The sequence below is a fragment of the Trachurus japonicus genome, chromosome 7 (assembly GCF_045865225.1).
Source record: "Trachurus japonicus isolate A0001 chromosome 7, Traja_1.0".
In the NCBI taxonomy this organism is placed as follows: Eukaryota; Metazoa; Chordata; class Actinopteri; order Carangiformes; family Carangidae; genus Trachurus; species Trachurus japonicus.
In genome coordinates, this window is record NC_140913.1 from 26,810,974 (window position 1) to 26,835,643 (window position 24,670).

The 24,670-nt window shown below is 40.4% G+C and overlaps 2 protein-coding genes across 2 annotated transcripts; one reads left to right on the top strand and one right to left on the bottom strand.

Annotated features, from left to right (window-relative positions):
- Positions 1-1,435: 1,435 nt before the first annotated feature.
- LOC146984923 (rho-related GTP-binding protein Rho6-like) lies at positions 1,436-12,556 on the bottom strand. Its single transcript, XM_085782536.1, has 5 exons — positions 12,263-12,556; positions 10,909-10,996; positions 4,634-4,743; positions 2,735-2,869; positions 1,436-1,702 (listed from the first exon to the last, which is right to left on the bottom strand). Exons 1-5 carry the CDS (start codon positions 12,377-12,379, stop codon positions 1,457-1,459), a joined length of 696 nt encoding a protein of 231 aa, XP_085638662.1. The 5' UTR covers positions 12,380-12,556; the 3' UTR covers positions 1,436-1,456.
- A 5,702-nt stretch (positions 12,557-18,258) lies between these two features.
- On the top strand, positions 18,259-23,122 carry prim1 (DNA primase subunit 1). The gene is made up of 13 exons (XM_085782534.1): positions 18,259-18,502; positions 20,105-20,262; positions 20,351-20,457; positions 20,561-20,634; positions 20,728-20,864; positions 21,003-21,061; positions 21,781-21,890; positions 22,006-22,097; positions 22,186-22,318; positions 22,418-22,487; positions 22,569-22,675; positions 22,787-22,885; positions 22,980-23,122. Exons 1-13 carry the CDS (start codon positions 18,394-18,396, stop codon positions 22,997-22,999), a joined length of 1,275 nt encoding a protein of 424 aa, XP_085638660.1. The 5' UTR covers positions 18,259-18,393; the 3' UTR covers positions 23,000-23,122.
- The last annotated feature ends 1,548 nt before the right edge of the window (positions 23,123-24,670 follow it).

A 24,670-nucleotide genomic window follows, 5' to 3' on the forward strand; every position in this document is an offset into this window, starting at 1 on the left:
AGGGATGTGACAAAAACATCTCAGAGCGTCTTCACGGTTTGTTTCTGTCAGTCACAGCGTGTCCGTCCGCCCGCCCGTAGACCCGTTCCTGCAGCTCATGTGAGTGCTGAGTCACATTGCGCTCCTTCAGATGTGGATGGCGCTCTCAGCAGCAGCTCGCCATCCTCCCACCGCCTCTGTCTTTTACTGGTCCAAGTCCAGCCCCACGCCTCTCTCTCTCTCTCTCTCTTTCTTTCTTTCCTGCCTGTTTTCTCCACTGCACTGCAAAAACTCAAAATCTTTCCAAGAATATTTGTCTTACCGTATTTCTTGTCAGAATATCAAATTTCTAGTCAAAACGAACCACTTTCCTCTTCAAATAAGGCTCATCACCTAAAAATGTACTTGTTTTTAGATAACTTTTTACATGTTTCAAACAAATTTTCACTTGAAATAAGTAGAAAAATCTGCCAGTGAAAGCAAGTTTTTTGTGCTTGTAATAAGAAAGAAAAAATTGCTCCACTATCAGATTCTTCTACTTAATTTCAAGTGAAAATATGCTTGAAAAAAGTCGAAAAGTGTCAGAAACAAGCTACTTTTTAACGTGACGAGTCTTATTTTAAGTATAATGCAATTTGTTTGGACAAGAAATGACATTTTGATGAGAAATAAGACAAATATTCTTGGTAAGATTTTGAGTTTTTGCAGTGTGTCAGCTTTAATCCCCTTGTATGAAATACTGTGAGGGGTCAGCAGCGGGGGGAAGTAATTTCCCTCAAGGACCACTGTTTTTAAAAAAATCCCTGGAGCTGCACCCACACCGCTCGCTCCCTGCACTGTGGTCAGGTTACACATTTTATCTAGTCAACTCTCTGCACATATCGTGACCTTGTAGGGGGGGGGTAGGGGGGATAGGGGGGGCGTTCAAATCAAGAGATGGATGGAAAAAGAGCGCCGCTATAGAATTTAAAACGGGTCTCATCAGGGTAATGCAGTCGTACGCAGCGTTTTCAACCACTTTCCCCGCAGAAAAGAGGAGGCACTGACCTTTTATCTGAGCTGACTCGGTTACAGCAGCCTCTTCTGTGAGGAGGACACAGGTCCGCCGCACCTTTAACAGCCCGTTTGAGTCTTGAGGTTTTTTTTTTTTTGTACAGGATTATTTAATGGATCTGAAATACTTTTAAACATCAAAACACGTTTCACTCTCTGTCTCTGCGCTGAGTGCTGGTGACAAGTTGCGATCAAAAGTTCAGAATCAGCGCTGAATACAGAGAGGGTGGTGATCTTTTTGAAGTGGTCGAGGGAGTTTAGGGGGGCTGCAAAGGAAAGGAGGCTTTGTACACATCCACGTCGATGCTCTCTCTCCCTTGCTGCTGAACAGGCTACAGTATAAGTTCACTTGTCCTTGCTTTCTCTCTTTTCTTTTTCTTTTTTCTTTTTCTTTTTTTTTCGCCCAGCATGATCCCAGAGGTATTCACATGATGGAGCAGCTCCTGGACTTGTCCTTGCTGAAGGTGGAGGAGAGCAGCTCTGTCTTGCTGGGCAGGTTGAGGAGCCTCTTGGAGAGGCGGCGGACGGGGCTGGGTTTGTTGGCAGGCTGCAGTTTGTTCATGCAGGCCAACGCTGCGGTACGGAAAACACTGTGGATGCTCTTCTCTGACGTGAAGGCCGAGCACTCCAGGTAAGCCTCGGCTCCGAGCTGCTTGGCCATGGAGGAGCCCTAAAGTACCAGGGAGAGGATATGGGAAAGGAAAACTGAGTAGCTATAGATAAAAATCAAAGTGCCCAGTCTAGGCAGAGAAGAGAAGGAAAAAGTATTAAAGGACAATTCTGGGCAAATTCAACTCGGGGGTGTATTTTCCTAACATTTTAGGTCTAAAAGAAGGAACCTGAAGATTTTCAATTTAATTGCTCCTGTTTTGCGGTAGCTGCGTCTGTCCCCGCATCGCCACGGCAGCAATGAATGGGAGTGGATGTAAGTTCTGCTGTTTAGGCTGTTTACATCCCTCAAAGCCGCAATGTTTTTCCACAGACAGCATCAGATGGCTACTCAAACATGCACCGAGAAGTTTATTTACTTCAAGCAAGCCGACATGTTTGTAAAACTCGATCTAATTCAAAGTCTCCCGGAGTCTCGCACGAGACCCAAGTTGCCGTGTTCGGTGTGTTCACATGCAGTGGGAAAGCTGCACCTGCACCTGGCTTGTTTGTGTCATAAACACAGGAATATCAACTCTTTACTTGCTTCAAGTAAAAAAAACTTTTCGGCGCATGTTTGAGTAGCCACCTGACGCTGTCTGTGGAAAAAAATTTACACTTCAAGCAAGTCAAGAGTTGATATTCCTGTGTTTATGACACAAACGGTAGCTCCTACTGCACCTGAACACACCGCGCACGGCAACTTGGGTCTCGCACGAGACTCCGGGAGACTTTGAATTACATCGAGTTTTACAAACATGTCGGCTTGCTTGAAGTAAATAAACTTCTCGGTGCATGTTTGAGTCGCCATCTGATGCTGTTTGTGGAAAAAAAATTGCGGCTTTGAGGGCTGGAAACAGCTTAAGCAGCGGAACTTGCATCCGCTCCCATTAATTGCTGCCGTGGCGATGCAGGGACAGACACAACTACCGCAAAACAGGAGCAATTAAACTGAAAATCTTCAGATTCCTTCTTTTAGACCTAAAATGTTATAGGAAAATACAGCCCCGAGTTGAATTTGCCCGGAATTGTCCTTTAATGTCCTGGAACGAACCTGTTCATGGGAGATGGGACTCTGTTTCTGATTGGACAGCTCCATGCGTGTGCATACGTCCGTGCGCAGGTCGGTCTTACAGCCTATTAACAGCATCCGTGTGCTGGGGCAGAAATCCTGGATCTCTGCTTTCCACTGCGAAGGAAACAGAGCCGTCATAAGACTGTCACGTGAAAGATATAAAAAGGTAAAAGTGGGGCAGCAGCAAGCACACATTATGGATAAAGGAGGCCAACACCTGGAGGAAGTGTACATGTGTACTCTTAAATCTGTAAACACGTCTGTTTCAATCCACCATCCGGATTAAAACAATGTTTCTGTTAAAATGTGTGTAAATCTGAAAACATCTCTTATTTCAAAACTGTCCCTGTGGTTTTTGTCTTTCTAAAGGCAAAAAAAAAAAAAGCCTTTAGTCTGCCCTAACTTTCACTTTGATTATTATTTTCAAATTCCATTATGGCTGAATACAAGGCTTTCCAGACTGTGACCTCAGTTTCACATTAAAAAACACATTTTATCAGTGCAACTAACACAGCAGCTCCTGACGCATTTACATTTGTGCACACGTACGAATGTTCATTAATGTGTATTCTCCCTTTTAAATAAATAAATAAAATAAAATAATTTCTGGTTCATATGTTGTGTCCTTAATCAATTAGAAACTGAAACATATGTAAATGAGTACACAAAACTATTGTGAATTGAACTATTGTGGATTGTATTGTGGACAGAGGTGTTGAGCCGAGACTGGACTGTGTGGCAGCAGAGAGGACGCCTCTCTGTCATCTCCAGTTTTTCCATAATCATGCATTTTAAATATTGATATGGGCATTGATAAAGTGCATCGATGTTTTGATTGATATTGTCAGTTATTATTGTTTCCTCCTGACTATGAAATAAAGATTTCATCAGCCAGCTGTCTGTCCTACTGCTGTCCAGATGTTGGCTGTGATGACAATGAGATTTAAAGGGATAGTAGCATTTTTTTTAAAGTGGGGTTGTATGATCTACAAATAGCCCCTAAGTACTTTAATTGCAGTAGAAGACTCTCTACACTCCTCCCGTTAGCAACGCCAGCCCATAATAGCCCTGCCCAGAGATTTACAACATACATTGTTGTGAATGGACCCAAAGAAACGGCCTATTTTCACGGCCTAAAAGAGGTTTTATGTGAAAAAAAAAAACACGGTTCCATTGTTCGCTATAATATATTTTTTTCCAGCCCTTCAAAGTGCAGGAAAAACGCAGTTTTTATGTGGACCTAACCAACTGCTGATCGGCGGGCGCTAACCCTGGGCGGAGGGATACGTGAGTTGGTTAGGTCCAAATAAAAACTGCATTTTTCCTGCACTTTGAAGGGCTGGAAAAAATTATAGTTTTTATTTGGACCTAACCAACTCACGTATCCCTCCGCCCAGGGTTAGCGCCCGCCGATCAGCAGTTGGTTGGCTCCAAATAAAAACTGTGTTTTTCCTGCACTTTGAAGGGCTGGAAAAATTATGTTATAGCGAACAATGGAACTGTGTATTTTTTTTTCAGGTAAAACCTCTTTTAGGCCGCGAAAATAGGCCGTTTCTTTGGGTCCATTCACAACAATGTATGTTGTAAATCTCTGGGCAGGGCTATTATGGGCTGGCGTTGCTAATGGGAGGAGTGCAGAGAGTCTTCTACTGCAATTAAAGTACTTAGGGGCTATTTGGAGATCATACAACCCCACTTTAAAAAAAAATGCTACTTTCCCTTTAACTACCTTAATGTGTTTCACTGTGGACAGAGCTCTCCACAAAAACAAAAAAACAAGTCAGAAACACTTAATGTGAATTCAAATGGATGATTTAGTCTAAAATAACAGATATAGTCTGAAATGAAGCCGTATTGCTGTGGTTGGTTTTGTCGTACCTTCTTCACTGCACTGTCCACTGTGTCTGGTCGGCTGATGTCAAAGCACAGCAGCACGGCATCTGAGTCGCTGTAGCAGAGCGGCCTGACGTTGTCGTAGTACGGAGAACCTAAAGGGACAGAAGTTCAAACCTTATGAACATGTCGTTTCAGAAGTTCAACTTGAAAAACAATGTGAAAACAAAACGGAACAAAAATAAAGTGAAAACCTTTAGTTGTCAGAAAGCCCAAATAAAAAAAACAAAGTGTCTCTTGTCTCTGGTCCAAATGACACGATTATATTTTGTTCTTTCACAGTCATCCTCCTCCTCACATTCACACAGTACAAACACAGACACGTAAACTTCTGCCAAACTGATGAGAGAGCAAATAATTTAACAAAGTTTAACGCCTTCACACTGAGAGGATGTTTCCAGAAAAGTAAACTAACACAGCGAATCACAGGCAGATTATTAGTCGATATCAAACTACCCGATGTCCTGAGAAGGGAAATTATCATCGTATAAAACTCTTAAAGTAACAGAAGGAAGATGCTAAGTCTGGAGAAAGTAAAACATAATCAATCTAAGTCTCTGTATCAATATAAGTGGGAAAGAGTGACCAGTTGGCTTTAGCACAACGTTTGTGTGGCTCTGCCTTAATTTAACAAAATCAACAATGACAATTTACCATTTTACATTGCACCACTGGATTTCTGACAACTACATTGGCCTGGTACAAGTTACAAGAGTCTCTTGCTGAATCTACTGCTCAAAGCCAATAAATAATAATAATAATAAACCATATATTACATGTTAATCAATTAGCTTTGACGGGGCTGGAAGTTGGACTTAGAAAATAGGGAATTTCTGTTTCTGTTCATCTGTAACAATCTACTAAGCTAACTGTTAGTTGACAAAATAATCCTTTTGTTAACTGGTTATAAATAAAGGAGAAGAATTTGTTTTGTAGGTCAAATGCTGCTGCGTCCTGTTGGCCAGCTGCTCATATCCTCTATTCACTTCACACTTGACAGCTATGATTTCTGCTCAGCCTCAGAGTTGAACATTGCACAAAGATGACCTGTGCCAAGTTTGAAGTAAATCAATACAATGACTGTAAACTTAGAGTCGATTAAAATGACTGATCTTGATCTTGACTGTGCCGCATTGAACTCCTTTGGACATTCGTATGCGTCTATTAGTTTGCAGCCTGTAACAATAATCAGACACACAACATTTAAACACAAAGTTGCTGGTGTGTGCTGCTGGCATCGAACCACCACTGCTCACAGAGGAACTATTAAACTAAATCTCTTGCATGGTAACATCCACAGATTCATATCCTCACTCAGACTATGACACATAAAAATGTCACCTTAGTTATGAGAATGTGAATTACAGTGTGAAGGAAACGTATTCTGCTTCCATTTCCATAAACAGCTTCAGTCTTTACAATACAAATAACTTTTTTCTTTTTTTCTTCTGTTTTTTACCTCTCAGGAAGGCTGCTGTGCTAAAAACAGACTGACAGGATGTCTGCTCTCTATTGTCCTCGCTCTGCCACCTAATCACTCCCCACACACCAACACCAAGATTTAATTTCCCATACTCCCGTCCTCTGGGGCCCAAAATGTGCGCCAGAAGCTTTCCTTGCAAAAAGAATAAGAGAATTTAATTACACGATGAAGAGAGGCTTCACATTAACTCACAGTTATGATGTGCTGAGACATTCACTGATACTTTTTTTCCTAACACACTCATTAGTCAAAAAGCTTTTTCTGGTTTACTCGGTCTTTCTGAATCTTCGACTTCACTCTCCAAAGTAGGACGACTTACACAACTACAGTCTATCAATAACATTTTTTATTTTTTATTTATTTGGTGGGAATCAAAGCACCCATCACATAACTATCCAGGATGATGTAAGGATGGAGAAAGAGGAAGCAGAGAGATTTTTTAAAAGAGGACCAAACTTCAAGCACCAACCGACTCCCACTCTTTAGCAGCCCCCCCTGCCTGAACACACAAACACACAGAGCACAAACACAAACACACAAATGCACTGAGCCCTTTAAATTGAGCAAACATGAGCTAATGTAGTGAATCAGTTTTCTCTTCTGCCAAAGAAAGTGAATGGAGTGAGTCAAACGTATTTTTATACATTAAAATAAAGATAAAACAGTTCATGTCTTCATAAAAGATGTAACTGAAGTCTACGCTTCTAAGTGGTTTTTAACTCAACAACTCTGCTCATTATTAGTTTATAGTTTGGTCTATAAAATGTCAGATAAAGAAAGTTTCCTCAGACTTTCGAAGTGTCGAACTTTCTGTCAAATGACAAATCGTCTCAGCTTCGACTGAGGTGACGCCTGAAGCCTTTTCTCTGTGGTCCGTAATGCTGAAGATCAATTTTAGAGCTAATTATTGAATTGATTAGTCACTTAAAAGAAACAAATCAGCAACTACTTTGACAACTGATTAATCATTTTGGACGTTTTTTCCATTCTTACTTTTCCAAAGATATATGACAGTAAGTTAAATATCTTGTGTTTTCACCAAACAAGTCAACTACTATATCAATTTGGACTCTGAGAGGAGAGGATTGATTGATAGACTACTCAATTATGGAGATGCTCATTAGTTGCAGCCTTAGTTGCAACCTTTAACGCCTGAAGCCATGTTATAAATAAAGGGAATAAATAAAGGATGAAAGAGAAAAATAAAGAGTGAAGGCATCTGTGTGTGTGCTCGTGTTGCAAATGTAAATAGGTCTTATGCAATTTCTCCTCCTGGAAAAGGGTGACTGTCCAGAAAGTTTTTTTTTTTTACTCCGTGGGAGATAAACAGCAGACAAACCTACATCGGTTCAGCTCTGGCTTCAGTTACATAAGACCTTTTTTTAGGCAGCACGCACCATAAGGCAGCGGGGAGGTCACGCATATCTCTTCTCTCAGTATCCCTCACTTGTGCCTTCTGTTCACAGCGACTGTACACACACACACACATAGTAAGACAGGACACACACACACACACACACACACATGCCTGCCCACTCTCTTCCACCCCCTGCCTGGACGAGGCATCCCCTCTCCCCTGTGAAACCTCCCCTCTGCAGGCCGACTGGCACCGCTCGACTTCCGCCCGTAGCACAAAGCCTCAGATATCATAGGACTGTTATGAAAGGAATCTATGGCGGTGTGTGAACGGCTATAGCCTCTATTGATCACGTTTATATAATGTTCCTATATGATTAAGGTTATTATGTCAGTAGGCCACTGTCATTAAAGGGATAGTTCAACATTTTGGCAAATTGGCCCATTGCCATAATCCCTATAGTCATAGCAGTATAGGTTCGTTACCTTTATTTGTCGGTGTAAGCTATTTTTAGAATGGAGGAGCGGAGCGGCAGGCTGCTCAGGGCTACGCTATGGAGGCTAAGGGAATTTCTTGGTTTTCCTCATCAGACTCATCAAATACACAACCCAACAACTCCAAAAGGCTGTCGTGGACAAGTTGTGAGCTGCACAATCACCACGCTATGAGATAATAATGGAACGTTACGAGACGGAGCTGTTTTAGAGGTAAATGCATGCAAAACTGCTGATGCGCGTTGCGTTCAGGGACAGTTTTTCAGCAAGCAGACTCTGTATTTACCCTGTATTTACCTCGAAAACGGCTCCGTTTCATAACGTTCCATTATTATCTCATAGCGTGGTGATTGTGCAGGTCACAACTTGTCCACAAAAGCGTTTTGGAGTTTTGGGATTTTGTATTTGATGAGTTTGATGAGGGAAACCAAGAAATTCCCTTAGCCTCCATAGCGTAGCCCTGAGCAGCCTGCCGCTCCGCTCCTCCGTTCTAAAAATAGCTTACACCAACAAATAAAGGTAACGAACCTACTGCTATGACTATAGCGATTTTGGCAATGGGCCAATTTGCCAAAATGTTGAACTATCCCTTTAACCTCTATACGCAGCTTCGAGACAGAAACTTCACACAGTCACAAACATATTTAGGCATTTTTGGATCCAAAACCTAAACAAAGGAGAGACACAGAAGTATTTCTGAAGCGTAACTATGTGATGATTATTCTCCTTATCAATTTAAAGCCCCTGTACAGACTTTTCATTTAGTGTTGATTTTGGCGGCCCCTGTGGACGAAAGCGGCGGAACGAAGACTGCATTTCCCACTGTCCTGAAGACGTTTGTCTGGCCGTCGGAAAGAAGTCACGGGTAGGGAAGGGATGTCACGATTACTTGTTTTCACAATTAATCGCGGTATTAAACACCACAATTAATTTATCGCAAAGATTCCTAAATACCGTCACTTTCCAAAAAAGATTATGTTGGAACCATCTCGACAGATGTGCGGCAAAGTAAAGGTAAATGCACAGATACTGGTCCATTTACCTAATGTAATATTGAATCGGTAGGAATTTAAAAGTTTGCGTGTCATTTGTAATTTAAAAAAAACAAAAGACGGTTAAAATAAACTTAAACATTTGGTATAGATGACAATTAATGACTTGAATAATTCAAACACTTCCCCTGGGGAATATAATTGGTCCTTTATTTATAGATACTTACAATATTTTGTGTAAATAATTAGCATTGTAATTATTTAGACTATATTTGATTTTACACATTCATAGTGTTGTGAAATTAATTAGCCTAATGCATAATAATCGTGATAATCGTAACACCGTGATTATTTCTCTGACAATAATTGTACCAAGAAAATCTATGATCCTGACATCCCTAGTCACGGGACTTGCTTTTTTTTTTTTTTAGCAGCGTAATATATCTATTCGTATCGTTTAGTCAGTGGTCCGACCCGACCGTGCCTTCCAGAGGTATAGAATTAAAAGCTCAGTACAGGGGCTTTAAAAAAAAGAAGTATTTCAAATTCTGAAGTGTATGCAATGATTATTCTCCTTATCAATTAAAAGAAAAGTCAGTACAATGATTAATCAGCTAATCATTCCAGCAGTAGTCTTATTTCCAGAGCTCCTAATCATTCACAGTGGATCTTTGTTTTAAAAATAATGTTGTTTCTTTGTTGTTTGATAACTTGACTTCTTCCACACAGAGGTCAAAGCTCAGGGAGCATCAGACCCTTCAATAGGTTGGTTCCCTGGTCTGTCGGCATTAAATGAACAAAGAAACTAACACATGCTCTGTCTAAACTCTGTGAAATTAAACTTTTAAAGACCATTACACATTCAATCCCCACCCTCAACTCTCATCACAGACTATTGGCGATGAAAACTAGCTTCTTTTTTAGCTAACTCGGGTGCATTTACATTTGTTTTTTGTTTTTTTTTTACAATGTTTTATTAATGTACACTGTCCCTTGTCAAATAAATTAAACTGAAACTGAAACTGAAACTGACAGTGGTTTTAAATCCATCCACAGCAACAATCAAAATCACTTTTCTTTTTCAATCCTGGTGGAGGATTTGCTGCTTTTCTCTATTTTACGTCATCATGAACTGAATATATTTATATCCAGGACAAGGAATCAGAAGACGCCACTTGAGACTTGAGCAAATTATAATGAGTATTTTTGACAATTTTCGGGATATTTCATCAAGTTAGATGCCAGATTAATCAATAACTAATTAAAAATAAATTGCAACTCTAGTTGAATTAACAATAATACAAATACATCAAAGAATCCAGTAATATTGTAACTTTTCATCCTAAAAATCAGAGATGTTTCAGAGCAACAAATGATGAAGTTGTTGTTATTGGTTAATTTCTTCTAATGTCAGGGCTTAAATTAGCACTTATGTATTTAAACCTGTTTCCAATAGTGATGGTAATAGCCTAAGTATGTTTATCAAACTGGGTCTGTATTTGTGTTCGACCACCACGCCATCTAGATTTGCCTAATTTAATCATTTAACCCCCAGTAGCTACTAATCCAGGGAGGGTTTGTTATTCAGACCTCTCAACACTTCTCTCTCAGACTCAGTGAAAAGCTGCTTAACTGCATCAAAACAGGACCGACAGATAGTGACGCCTGAGTAAACAACCACAACACTTTCTGTAAAACAATGCTCATGAGGGGAGGGGCCTTCATTCATTTACAGTTGCCACTCGACTCCGGGCCGACTGTGTTTACTGATGGGAAGGGGGTTAAACAAGTTTCACACATCTTGCCCTGTGAATACAGACACTTCACATTGACTGTGACTGACTGCCTGGGTCGCTGGACTGTAGTTAAACATTTAGTTTTTATTATAGCTCCAACTGTGGGCGAGTTTAATAAAATAAGAGCATCACACTCACCTGATGTGTCCCAGAGACTGAGCTCCACCCGCTGGTCCTCGAGCTCCAGACAGGCTGTGTAGTTCTCAAACACAGTAGGGACATAAGTCTAAATAGAGACAGACAATTAAAGAAGCATTTTAATTAATAGCCTACAAATCCACTTAAATATAAATGTCATTATACATTCATAGAAAAGGGAATTGAGAAGACATTACTGAATCACACTAACAGTGAATACAGGGCCGTTGTATAGGGGAGATAGGGGCCCAGCGCCCAGTGGGGCCCATAAAAAACCCCAGTAGTCTAATCTTTGTATGACTGATTTATTCTGCGTAAGACCCTGACTGATACTCATAGTACACTGTAAAAACTCAACATCTTTCCAAGAATATTTGTCTTATTTCTTGTCCAAATGTCTCATTTCTAGTCAAAACTAATCTCTTTCCACTTAAAATAAGACTCATCACCTAAAAATTAACTTGTTTTTAGATCATTTTCACTTAAATTCACAATAAATAGAAAAATCTGCCAGTGAAAGTAAGTTTTTTGTGCTTGTAATAAGGAAGAAAAACTTGCTCCACTATCAGATTTTTTCTACTTATTCCAAGTGAAAATCTGCTTGAAAGAAGTAAAAAGTGTCTAAAAACAAGCTACTTTTAATATGATGTGTCTTATTTTAAGTATAATGAGATTTGTTTTGACTAGAAATTACATTTTGACTAGAAATAAGACAAATATTCTTGCTAAGATACTTGAGTTTTTGCAGTGTAATGCTGCATTAGCATCAAAACAAAGAAGGCTAAATAAAAAACGATAATACATACGTAGTCTAAGGGGAAAAAAAGGGAAAAGTTAGGGGGAGGGGCCCACTTTAGTATTCTTTAAGGGGGCCCAGAATTCCTAGCAACGGCCCTGAGTGAATATATGAGCTTTATAATATCATATAAACAGACAGATCTTTACATTTGTGAAATACTGTGTTTTCTATATAAATGACAAAATAAATCAATAATAAACACCTATAAATTACACTATTACATATTAACATATACATATTAACCTACAAATAGCCTACACATTAATTTTCAGTCTGGATATTCTGTGCAGATCTTATGGATAATAAACTACAGTGTGATTGTCTACTGTCAATAATCTTCACTTGATCCAGTTCAATAATAGAGTTAGCAGCAGTGCATTGGTACTATGGCAGTATGAAAATGCCATGTAGCCTATATAAGACCAATTGGTTCTCAAAATTCAGATTAAGTAGCTATCACTGACCTATAAGATGTATATATAGCCTAATAATACTAATAGAAATAGACTCATAAAGACGGAAAGCATTGATGCTGTGGCAGCTGAAGTCTCCTACCTCTGGATAACAGTCCTTGGCCAACACTTGTAACATCGCAGTTTTCCCGCATTGAACATCCCCGACCAGCACTAATTTACACCTCGCTACGAAAGGCGCGAGTCTTCTTTCCTTCATGGTTAAAAACACAAACTATCAGGAGGAACAGGAGTGGATGTAATAATAATAATATCGCCGGTATAGCCTTGATTAGTCCCGGTGGGTTTCCAGCTGCAGGCTCTCCTCTCCTCTGCTCGGTCAGTCAGTCAGTGTGTGTGTGAGTCCGTGAATGAGGCAAAGCAGCAGCAGCTTCAGTCAATGACAGACTCGCTGCAGAACTTTATATAGACGAGCCAACCAATGAGAGAGGAGCACGAGGAGGAGAAGAAGAGGGGCAGAGCAGCTGCACCAGGTCTTGACTTTTACAGTAACAATCATGAGTCCCCTCCAGAAAACTGAACAACTTCTATAATAATAATAGCCTAATAATAATAATAATAACTAGAGAGAGAAACGGAAAATGCGTATGAATGCTGAAACCCATTGCTGAAGCCATCCATGCTGAATTAGCAGAAGAAATTGACAAACAGGAATAGCCTACAGGAATGACATGCATCATGCATCACACATTTGAGGCAGGAATTGAAGAACTCATACCATTACCATAGGCTACCAACTTTATTTATAAAGCACTTTAAAAACCCAGTGGACCAAAGTTCTGTAAAAATTAAACACAGCACATGAGTAAAAATTAGTCAATAAAATAAATAATAGCAGATTAAAAGACGCCAGCCTGCTCACGATTCATCAGCCACTGATATTGGATCCGTCATCCGTCAATCAAACGTCTGAGACAACACACACACACGGAGCTCGGGCTCGCCCCAAGCTTTGAATGTCCCGCCCGCTCGATAACGACCAATCAAATTCGTTTTCCTTACTCGGGTAAACCAAGGGGGCAGTTGTCGGTCTGAGAAGTGAAGCTCACTTCCGCGTTCAAAAAACTGCAATCCCCTCGGCTGCCACTGGGGGCTGGTACCAGAAGGGAGCAACTCTCCATAGACCCCCATGTAAAAATCGCCGATTTTACATCCTCAATAAACATGTTAAAAGCCTGGTGCCATCACGTTTTTTGGTCTCAACCGATAGTTTCTACCCCCGCACACACTCTGAGGGGGGTGAATTTTTTTTTAACTCTACCATTTTACTATTATTAGGTTTAAAATTCTCGCCAATTAGGCCGCGCAAACGTTGAGTGACAGGTCCGGAGACCGCTGCTTCGAGGCCAGTGGGCGGCTTCTCGGCCGGCAAACCGCGGCACCTCTCTAAATATGGAAAGTACACTCCCACTAAAATCCAAGATGGCGCAGTTCAAATGCCCATTAGTAGCTAGAGGCACAAAACAGACTCCCCCAAACCAATGGGTGACGTCACAGGTGCTACGTCCATTCTTTTTACAGTCTATGGGGTAAACTCGTGCAGCGACACGTGGAAACTCGGCGCGACAAACAGGACAAACGGCCATTTCTGTACATCTTTAAAAACATGCAGTGATGGTACTTGTTTGATGTCGAGATGCAGGTTGTTCATAGGCTATTCTCTCATTCATCCTTCCTATAGCATTTATCAGTGAGGAGGACAGGTTAGGGATGAGCAACTCATTCACACTCACATTCCCAGTTAGAGTCACCGATTCTCCTCCTGTGAATGTGGGAGGAAGCTGGAGAACCCGATGAGAACCCACGCAGTCACATGGGGGACACGCAGCTCCACCCATAACAGTGCCAGACCAGCCACACTGACTGTACAGTAGAGTAGCCTACCACCGTGCTGCTGGCCACATGACTCTAACACCGGGGCCAGTTCATGCATGGCCAAGGTTATAGAGTTAGGGTAGATTAGAAAACCGGTCAATCCAAACTACAGTAAGGAAATGTATTGTAGTTTTTAGTGTAACAACCATAATGCCTCTGAAAGAGAGAAAGAGGGTTTGAGAATGTGCTCTTTGTTTAATCTCTCCCGGGGTCATTCAGGACAATGAAATAGTTTTGATTTCCGATGCAGTCTGACTTGTTCTGATAACCCAACCTTTACTGCAGGCAGATTTTCTTTACCTTTGGACAGAGATAGGACTGCTGTTTCCTTCTGTTTCCAGTCTGTTTACGAAGCTAAACTTCACATTTAATGAGAATATAGTAGCCTATGTAACACTTGATGACAGTGTGAAGAGAGTGAAAAACTAGATGTATCTTTGATTATCGGTTTTGAAACAAAGACATCAACAACCTCACTGATGATGGTTCATGTTGACATTATTGCTATTCCTCCTCTTTCTGCAGTTTGTGTTTGTGCAACATGCAGTGAAACCAAATCAGGAAGCAGCTCATGTGTTATCTGACTTGTGTCAATAGTACGGCAGGTGGTTGTGTTTGTTGGTGGTATCTTCGGCACGTGTTTTTAAAGTTTGATGACCTACCTTAAAGTTGTTGGAGTATCTCAGTTCGCAGGTCAGTTTGGTCAAATGATGAACTGACTGAAAATGACAGTGTCTACACTGCAAAAACTCATAATCTTACCAAGAATATTTGTCTTATTTCTAGCCAAAATAAATCTAATTATACTTCAAATAAGACTCATCACATTTAAAAAGTAGCTTGTTTTTAGACACTTTTTTAAATTACTTTTTTCAAGCAAATTTTCCACTTTAAATAAGTAGAAAAATATGATGGTGGAGCAAGTTTTTCTTTCTTATCACAAGCACAAAAAATTTGCTTTCACTGGCAGATTTTTCTACTTATTTCAATTGAAAATTAGTTTGAAACAAGTGAAAACTGTCTAAAAACAAGTTAATTATTAGGTGATGAGTCTTATTTTTAGTGGAAAGAGATTAGTTTTGACTAAAATTGAGACATTTTGATAAGAAATAAGACAGTTTTTGCAGTGTATGCAAAGGGAAATCCATCTGACCAGGCTGTTCTCCAAATGTCTCTCTTTGTATTTTGGTGTTTATCTCTCTGACTAACTGTGGGATCAAGCCAAGGGAGAATTCATACAATTATTATTAATTTTTTTTTTTACATGAAACATATGACCGAGTTTACATGTTTATACAACACGTAGCGAGCAGCGTGCACGGCCTGCACAAGCGTTGCCTGCCAACCCCCAAACACATGACAGATGGCTTCATCAATCTGAAGTACTATATAGCAGAGAATGTGAGAGTGTGTCAGCCATTTGGAGAGGAAGTGGAGCATGGCGTGTTGTGCTGAACATAAATGGAAACAACTGCTCAACTGTCACAGCTAGGACCCTTTGATGCCATTAATGTATATCGTCAAACCCTGGTTGGGGAAATCAATTGCACCTGCTGTCTGGTGCAGAGATAAACAAGTAAACTGGGTCCTTCTGTCCTCTGCTTCATTGAAATTTTCTGTCTTTGTGCTGTCCACTCCACTCCTGTACACACCAATAAGATGCAAATAATCACACTCCCACATGTTCTGTCTTTTTTCCTCTTAGATAACTGTATCTGTAGCTACATCTGACTTTCCAAATACTGAATACCAGATGATTTGTAACTCAGCCTGCACAGCGAATCCCTCGCTTCCCCCACTCCACTGTGAATAAATCCTCATCTTCCTGTTTGTTTTAATGAACACACATTCAAACTCTTTGATAAGGTCCTTCAATCAGTTGCAAGAGAGTGGTATCAATAAACCCTTTTATCTTGTTTTCAGAAATAACACAGTTGTAGCCTACAGTTTTTTGGTCACGTGTTCAGAGTGGGGTTAGAGAGTTTTTCTACGGGCCTGTGGTGTTCTGAGATGGTGAAACACTTTGGTCACATCTGAACTTGCAGCTTTACACAATCCCCAAACTGTAACTCCTCCTGCATAGAGACTGTGTGGAGCTTTAGTGCTGGATAGCCAACTCCGTGGGCACCTGACGACTATCTGACCCAGATTTATCATACACAGCACTTGGTTGAAAGTTGCATTTTCACACTGTGTTTCACTTTTTATCCAACTAGCCCTACTTATATTTAGCATGTTGGATTTTTTTGATTTGTTATATTGGATGTGTGATATCTACTTATATGTTTATGAGTCACAGGAAACCTCAAATATAACAACTCAGAAATGCTTCATCAATGCTTAGGTTAAAGGATGTGCAATGTGCATTAATGTGCACCAGAATCATTAACATACATTGGGAATGTTGGCACAGAGAGACAGAGAGTGGGCATTAATCCCAAGTCCATTTCAAATCATTTCTACGGAAGAACCCAAAAAGGAAAAACTCATCACATCCCCTATGCCTTGAAGCTGCCTCATTTGCATAATTCAAGTATGGTCGTGGTTGAAAGCTCTTGCATTATGTAAATTGTAGTATGATTAAAAAATATTACCATAAACACAAGTGCAATCATAAAGTGGAAATGTATCTGTAATACCTGTCCGTTAATTGCTCTTGAACATGGCACAGTTCGGCATCAGTGATCATCAGCCTGCAAACTTGTTCATTACCATTAATTTAGTGCACTGGCAGGCCACTTCATATAGTAGCATATTATGCTAACAGTAGGGTAATTGCAACGCCTGCATCCACCAATCTAGTGAAAAAATAAATGGAGTGCATAAGAATGGGGGAATGTCAGATGTGCACATAAACACTGATAAGCAAACAAATGATTTGATACAATACACATGACAGAAACTGCATTGCAATCATATTTGTATGCAAAAACTGTGGAGAAGCCCGTAGGCATAGTGACAGAATGGAGATAAATTACAGAGAAAGCCTTCAATAACAACGAGGGATAACTCAGAAGATGAGACAGCTACAGCTAGTTAATGCTATCAAATGTCATGGAAAAACAGTGCAAAGGGTGAGTGCGTGTTATTTCATATCTGAAGTACAATAACTGAGAAGGGCTCTTAATGCTGCTCAGCTCTCAACCTTCAGTGTGAGCCGCACCACTTCAACGAGATGGTTTCAGACTGGCTGCCTCAATACATTAAAGCGACCGGTTGGGGAGCAAGAAACACCAACAAAGCTGCTCCTTTTTGTCTTGAAAGCAAATGCTGCCCAAAGTTAAATGGCATAAATCTGACCAGTTTAACCAAAAAGACACCTGTGTGACCCCACAGAGTCCTGCACCTCTACTCCTGTGTCACTGAAAACCTGTGGAAGTGAAATATTTTGCTATTTATTTCATAATTTCAATTTGTTTCCTGGATGTAGCTTTTTATAAGAACAACACGAACAAAGACTGTCATAACAAATTATCCAAAAATGTCTGAAATGGAGCTCATTGCGACAATCATGCTGCAGTATTGTTATGAAACTGTGCTGCCCTCTAAAGGTGAAGAAAAGAAAGTGCAGTGCAAAAGAAGCCATGAAGTGAGAGAGCTCAAAGTACATGGGAAATGTTTTTGTTAGTGTAGCAGCCTATACATAAGAAACAAGAAAATGTAACAGAAATAAACTGTAGAAGCAAACTTCTTTGTTTTGCATGTAAGATGTTACACTGCATTTCTACAAAATAAAGCATGTTTCCCATAACCTTATATGACATCTGATGATTTTTTTTTATTGTGTATTAAATGAATGGAAATTCGTTTTTTTCCCCTTTTTTTTTATTTGTTTGGTTTAATTCAATTGACGACTAAAAAAAGAAAAATATATACCTAGTAAAGTAGAAAAATGACTACACCTCCCATGATCCTCTTCTCGCTCGGCGACACTTCCGCTTCATCCGTTATAGGACTAGTATTACAAGGTTAAGTAAAACTACGAGTACAAACAGCCGGCGTGTTATTTTAATCTTTCAACATCAACATGTACAGCGGATTAAATCATTAAACTTCAGCTCACATGTGGTAGTTTTGCGTTATTTTCCTCTCTGGTCGCTCAGACCAGGAAAAACACAACACACATCTGAAACGTAAAATCTTTTTCTCGTCACAGAACTTCCGCGTTTGTGTGACGACATTGTCCACACCTTGTCTCATTGGTCCTGTCCACCGCTTAAGCGTTTTTCCCGCGCTGTAAAACCAACATAGCACCGAGCCTGTTGTGTCGTAGCAAACTCTAGCTTTATTTCTTTATTGTTTACACCGGTACCGGGGCCGTTACTTCACAACCAGGCGATGCCGTCTTCAGACTACGACCCGGCCTGTCTGCCGGACCTGCTGCCGCTGTATTACCGGCGGCTGTTCCCCTTCTCCCAGTACCACCGCTGGCTCAACTATGGAGGATGTGAGTATCGCTGATCGCTCAGGTTAGGAAGGAGAGGCAGAGTTAAAACCAACAAGGTCAAAGAGATTTCATTTCAAATGCTTCATAGATTTTACCCAACTAATCATTATATACAAAGCCTTAAGAAGGACATTGATGTGAACTGTACCCACTGTGTCTCTGTCAATGAAACCTTGGTTCATTTATTTTGGTCTTGCCCACACACCAGACAACTTTGGAGCAGACTGGCACGCTTTATCAGTGATCACATTTATCCCCAGTTGAATTCATGCTGGAAAAATGTTTTGTTTGGCTACACTGAATATGATAAAAAAAAAAAACTAAATTCTCAGTTTTATATGATTAATTTGTTAATTATTTTATCCAAATTTTATATACATAAGTATAAATTTTCTGGTAAGAAGCCAAACTTCTTGGAACTGTCTGCATATGTTGGTCAATATATCTCCTCTAAGTTATCTGTGATTGTGAGAATAAAAAAGCTGTTAAAACGTATGATCTTTGTAAGCTTTACAAAATATTTATTTAAGTTTATGTTTTTTCTGTCTTGCTGTCATCCCCGGGCGTATTTATGATTGTTTGGTTGTGTATTAATGTTGTATACACTTATTTCATCTAACTGTATTCAGTCCTGTGTATACTCTTGTTGTCAATACAGTTGTTAAAAAAAAAAAAGAGGCAGAGTTAATTTACAGAGCTAAATGACTGAAGGTGTTCAACAGTATTGTGTTAATGGAGACGTAACTAACTGCTTGTTTCATAGATATCAGCACTGACTGGCAGTGTCAACTGTGGTTGTTTTGTTTTTCCTTTTGACACCATATTGTTTTCAGTTAACCAGTTTATTAGGAACACCTAGCCAATACTAATACAATAGTCCTTTAATATCAATACTGCCTTCATATAAAAAGAAGTGCCTTGCTTAGCTAGTTAGTTAGTTTTTATTTTCAAAATGTCATACACCAAAGGTACCCAGCCCTCATGGGCTTACAAGACACTTAAAACATGCAGGGGCCATACAACAAACAAAACAGAAAGTACAGGGAATGATGCCTCTAAATATGCTTCCATATGTACATACATACATGCATAAACATACGGTATGTACATATGTGCATACAAATCAGACAGTAATAGTATTTGACTACTTCACACATATGATATAGGCTACTCCTGCCCTGCTCGAAGGCCTTTAGGATGAACTTGGGTAGCAGGAATACCTTTTCTGTAAATAAATACTGAAGTCTACATTCATCAGACATTAAAAACAAATCTGGACCATCTTCAAGTAAAATTTTTACAAAAAAGCCTTTGCCTATGGTCATGATATAAAGGACAGTACAACAAAAAATTCAAAACAATTAAATCTCTCCCAGATCGCACATACTACACTTTCGGTCCTCCTCAGATATCGAATAGAAACGTCCAGTTTCTAGAGCCAGAGGCCGGATACCACACCTCAGCTGAGCTCTGCTCTTCATATTGCACTGACTGTATAATGCAGTGTCTGTTGTTTCGTCCACCCAAAGCTGGATCACCCAGGGGGGCTGTTGACCTCCAGGAAGCCCCCATGTTAACGCCTTGTTTCTCCTTCTACCTCAGTGCAGAAGAACTATTTCCAGAACCGAGAGTTCTCCTTCACGCTCAAAGACGACATCTACGTCCGCTACCAGTCGTTCAGCACGCAGAACGAGCTGGAGAAGGAAATGCAGAAGATGAACCCGTACAAGATTGATGTTGGAGCGGTATACAGCCACAGGGTGAGACTGCATGTTCCCCGTTATTTGTACTCTTAACAACTAATAGGATTGTATGAATAAAGTTTCATGTGTTTGTCTCCCACCACAGCCGAATCAACACAACACAGTGAAGTCAGGAACCTTCCAGGCGCTGGAGAAGGAGCTGGTGTTTGATATTGATATGACAGATTATGATGATGTCCGAAGCTGTTGCAGGTAAATATGGTTTATGCTGACTGTTGTAGATGTCGTAGACTGTAAATAAACCCAGTCATTTTTGCACAGCTGTTACTGAGTTAAGACAAACTTCTGATTTTAGTGCTGCAGACATCTGTTCCAAGTGTTGGACCCTGATGACGATCGCCATCCGTATCCTGGATAGAGCACTTAGAGGTTTGTTTTGTTTGTCAACCATCTGTTCACCACATTTTAAGGTTTTTCTATTTTATTTATTTTTAAACACTTGTTTTTTACGTGATATTCCAGAGGACTTTGGTTTCCAGCACCTGCTGTGGGTTTATTCTGGCAGAAGAGGAGTGCATTGCTGGGTGTGTGACGAAGCTGCCAGGAAGCTCTCTGTGGCTGCTCGCTCTGCTGTTGCAGAATACCTGAGCCTGGTGAAGGTGACAGACAAATTTTAGTTTTTATCACGTGTTGAACATATTTTACAGCTAATATTGCCTCTTTTGCCATTGATTATTCTGTTAATGACTTGAATGCATTTTTGAGATGTCAAATACTACATTATTGTTAATTTACAGGGTGGTGAAGACACTGTGAAGAAAGTAGTGCTGACAGATCCAATCCATCCCTTTATCAAGTAAGAACCGGCAGATTTCAGTATGAAACTGTTACTGTATTTGTTGTGTTTTGATGTTTGCGTCTAATTTAAAGCAGAAGTAAGCGATCCGGTCGTTTTGGCTAATGCTGCGTTCCAGGCAGGCTTTTGAAACCGTAAATTACAGCTTCAAGTCACAACTTACGACTTTGTAGCGTTCCAGGCAACCCACTCGTGTTTTTCCGACCTGTTTTACCTGTGAAAGTTACTATAACGGCCACTCGTAACTTCCGACCCGTGAACTCGTACCAGATTGAACTCGTACGAGTTCACAGGTCAGAAAAACACGAGTTACGGGCTGCCTTGAACGCACCATAACGTCTTGTCAGCCGATGGAGTTAGCAGCCCCCGCCCTCGTCATGGATCTATTGGTCCTCGTCCCTACGTCACCACATTCAGGCGCATCCCTTGGCTGCACACACAGCCCTTCATGCCGTTCTCTCTCCTCATTGGATAAAACTTGTAGGATACGAGAAAAGTTTTCTCCTCGGCTCAGAGCAGAGCAGAGGGACTGACAGACCCGTGTTTCAGTCCAAACACTCTATGTAAGTGATTGCTGTCGGAAGATAGAACTATTTAAGACTTATATTAACACAAAAATATCGCTTACTTCTGCTTTAACTGATTGTTATTGAGATCGTTGCCTCTGTTGGATGTTGCGGCTTCAGCTGTTGAAGAGCCTCTACCTGTAATCCTAACAGGGAGTCTTTTGCATTGGTGGAGCGCTACTTTCCAGAGTACGCACTACACGAGCAGGAGATACTGAGCCGCAAGGAATCTGTAGACAAAGTGCTGGCACTCGTCCCTGAGGATATCCTTTCTACGGTTTCATGTGTATCTCAATAACCTATGCAGCACAACAGGTGGTTAATGAGTGAAAAAAACAACAACAGCATTTTCTTTCTTGGCCTTAACTCAGCTCTTACATGTCAGGAAACAATTACAGCAGGACTTCCAACAAGAGAAGAAACCTGAGACTCGTTGGGCATTGATCAAGGATCAAGCCGCTAAGAAACAGGTTGGTGATTCTGTTAGCGTCCCATTATGACTTTTCTTTTTGCAAATTACAGCAAGTGGGTTTATGATGGACTCTTTTCTTCCTCCAGGCCACTGCCAAGAAGGGTCAGCACTTTGAGAAAGAAATCATGCTGCAGTACTGTTACCCACGACTCGACGTGAACGTCAGTAAAGGCGTGAACCATTTGCTAAAGAGCCCCTTCAGTGTCCATCCCAAAACAGGTAAACATAGATCCAAGGAGATTAATTAAATCAAGTCCACATGGTAAAGACATGACGGTCGGCGTCTCACTGTGTCCTTCTCTCTCTGACTCTGGACAGGACGAATCTCTGTGCCCATTGACCTCAGAGAATTAGAGACGTTCGATCCTTTCGATGTTCCCACAATCAGGTAAGTGAGGATTCATCGCCTCGCACTCGACTGTCGTGTGTTGTATTTGATGCTTGATAGATTTGTGTAACTTTTTTTTAGCCTGATCTGCGAGGAGCTGGATCGACCCAGAACAGCAGAGGAGGAGTCGGAAGAAACAAAGGATAAGGAAAATGAGAAGGATGCAGCAGAGAGAAGAAAGATCAGAGGTGAAATTACGAATAAATAGCCTTTAGTGATAAGTCTAGCAATAGATATAAGTGTGAGTATTATTGAGTAGTAACTGAATATTTTGGTTCACGCATTACTTCTCTTCACAGATTACAAAAGAACCAGTCTGGCAAAGTATGTGAAACACTTGGATCAGTTTCTGGATGGGATGGCTCGTACATGGAAAGGAGAACTTCTCAAAAAGAGTGGTAAGTCCTTTGGTAATTTTGATTGACTACATGGAGCATTTCAGATTTTTAGACTTTCATTTAATCACATTTCTTTCGTCCTTGTTTCCTGTAGATCAACAGAAAGACTTCTGAACTGGATCTCAACAGTGGGAGTGATAATAGTTCACTTCTACCAACTGTAATATATGTCGGGGGCTACATGTTGTGATTGAATTCGTCCATCTTCTGGACCAATGAAAGTTTAATCCAAATTTCTTTTTTATGTAATTCAGTAATAATAAATTAAACATTTGTGAATCCTCTATTGAGGGAAGGATTTTCCTAATGTCAATTTCATTATCATTTGTCAGCTTGTTGCCTACATTTTTCTACTGTACAGTCATTTATGAAAATAAATTTGGTATTTCTTCTCTTTAAAAATGTTGTTCTGTGATCCAGTTACTTTGAATACAGACATTTTGCTGGAAAAAGTAGAGGGGAGGGTGAGTGCTGCAGAGGCCACAGGAAAAAGAGCTCCTGAGGCACTCTTGAGGTGTAGCAGAGATTTTTAATAAATACAAAAGGACCCAACGCGTTTTTACGCTGTCTTCATCGGGTGTGTGAAGCACAAGATACCTGGCAACCTTTTTTGAGATACATGGAAGAGCTGCATGAAACAATCTAATCAGGACAACCACTGGCTTTGGTTGAGGTGACAACTTGCTGAAATATAACTCTCTATGTCCTGTATTTTTCTTTCTTTTCTTTTTTTAATAAAGGGATAGTTCAACATTTTGGCAAATTGGCCCATACCTTTAATTGTTGGTGCAAGCTATTTTTTAGAACGGTCGAACGGAGCCGCGAGCTGCTCAGACTCTACGCTATGGAGGCTCATGGGGTTTCTTGGTTTCCCTCATCGAATACACAATCCAACAACTCCAAAACGCTCTTGTTCGAGGTAAATTCATGCAACACCACTGATGCACGTTCCTGTCGGGGGGCAGTTTTTTGGCAAGTAGCCTCTGCATTTGCCTTGAAAACAACTCTGTTAATAGCGTGGTGACAGCTGTGCAGGTCAGGGAGACAGAGAGAGGGGGACTGACGCCCCATACTGTACGTTTTTAATGCAGTTTTTTTTGTAACATTGTCTTTCTCTTAAAGGGACAACGAGGAGTTTTGGAAAAGCGAAGCGTTTTCACACTACATTTATGAGCCTCCGCGCGCACCGTAGAATTCTTCGACCGGCGCAAGATGGACTCATGTTTTCATTCATCAAGAATTAAAGTCAGAGGTTCAAAAGGGTTTAGTTACTGTCGTAGTTCTGACCATAAACAGCGATTCGGCGGCGTTATTCTCATAACTCAATGCGAAAGGAAACGCTGGTCGGCTCGCCCAGCATTTCCGCCACCACTAATAATAACAAAATAACGATAGAGACAAAATGATATATTTATCGAAAATGGGCCCATTAACAAGTGTGGGTAGCGTAGATTCATCCACATTAACGTGAGACTTTTTTTTTAACCAAATAGAAACTCCTCGTTGTCCCTTTAATATATCCTCTTTTACAATATGCAGTACTGTTTTGTCTTAGATCTACTCATTTATTAGTATTTTATTTGTTTTATTGTCTATTTATTTACTTTTTGGGGTGGGAGATGGGGGTGGGATTCTGTTTTCTGAGTGTTTCTCTATGTCCATGTTCTGTTCAGTGAAAAGCTCAATAAACAAAGTTAAAACAACAACAACATATGGAGAAGAGAAATTAGTCCGCTGTCCCTTTAAATAACCCGGAAGTAGAAACCGAGCTTCTAAAGCGGATAT

Coding starts and splice junctions, on each gene's coding strand:
- LOC146984923 (XM_085782536.1), bottom strand. CDS start 12,379: ATGAAGGAAAGAAGACTCGCGCCTTTCGTAGCGAGGTGTAAATTAGTG. Junction 4,744..10,908: donor CAGTCTCTGGGACACATCAG/GTGAGTGTGATG, acceptor CTGTCCCTTTAG/GTTCTCCGTACTACGACAAC. Junction 2,870..4,633: donor TGGACAGTGCAGTGAAGAAG/GTACGACAAAAC, acceptor TTTCCTTCGCAG/TGGAAAGCAGAGATCCAGGA.
- prim1 (XM_085782534.1), top strand. CDS start 18,394: ATGCCGTCTTCAGACTACGACCCGGCCTGTCTGCCGGACCTGCTGCCG. Junction 21,062..21,780: donor CCAATCCATCCCTTTATCAA/GTAAGAACCGGC, acceptor TAATCCTAACAG/GGAGTCTTTTGCATTGGTGG. Junction 22,319..22,417: donor CAGTGTCCATCCCAAAACAG/GTAAACATAGAT, acceptor GACTCTGGACAG/GACGAATCTCTGTGCCCATT.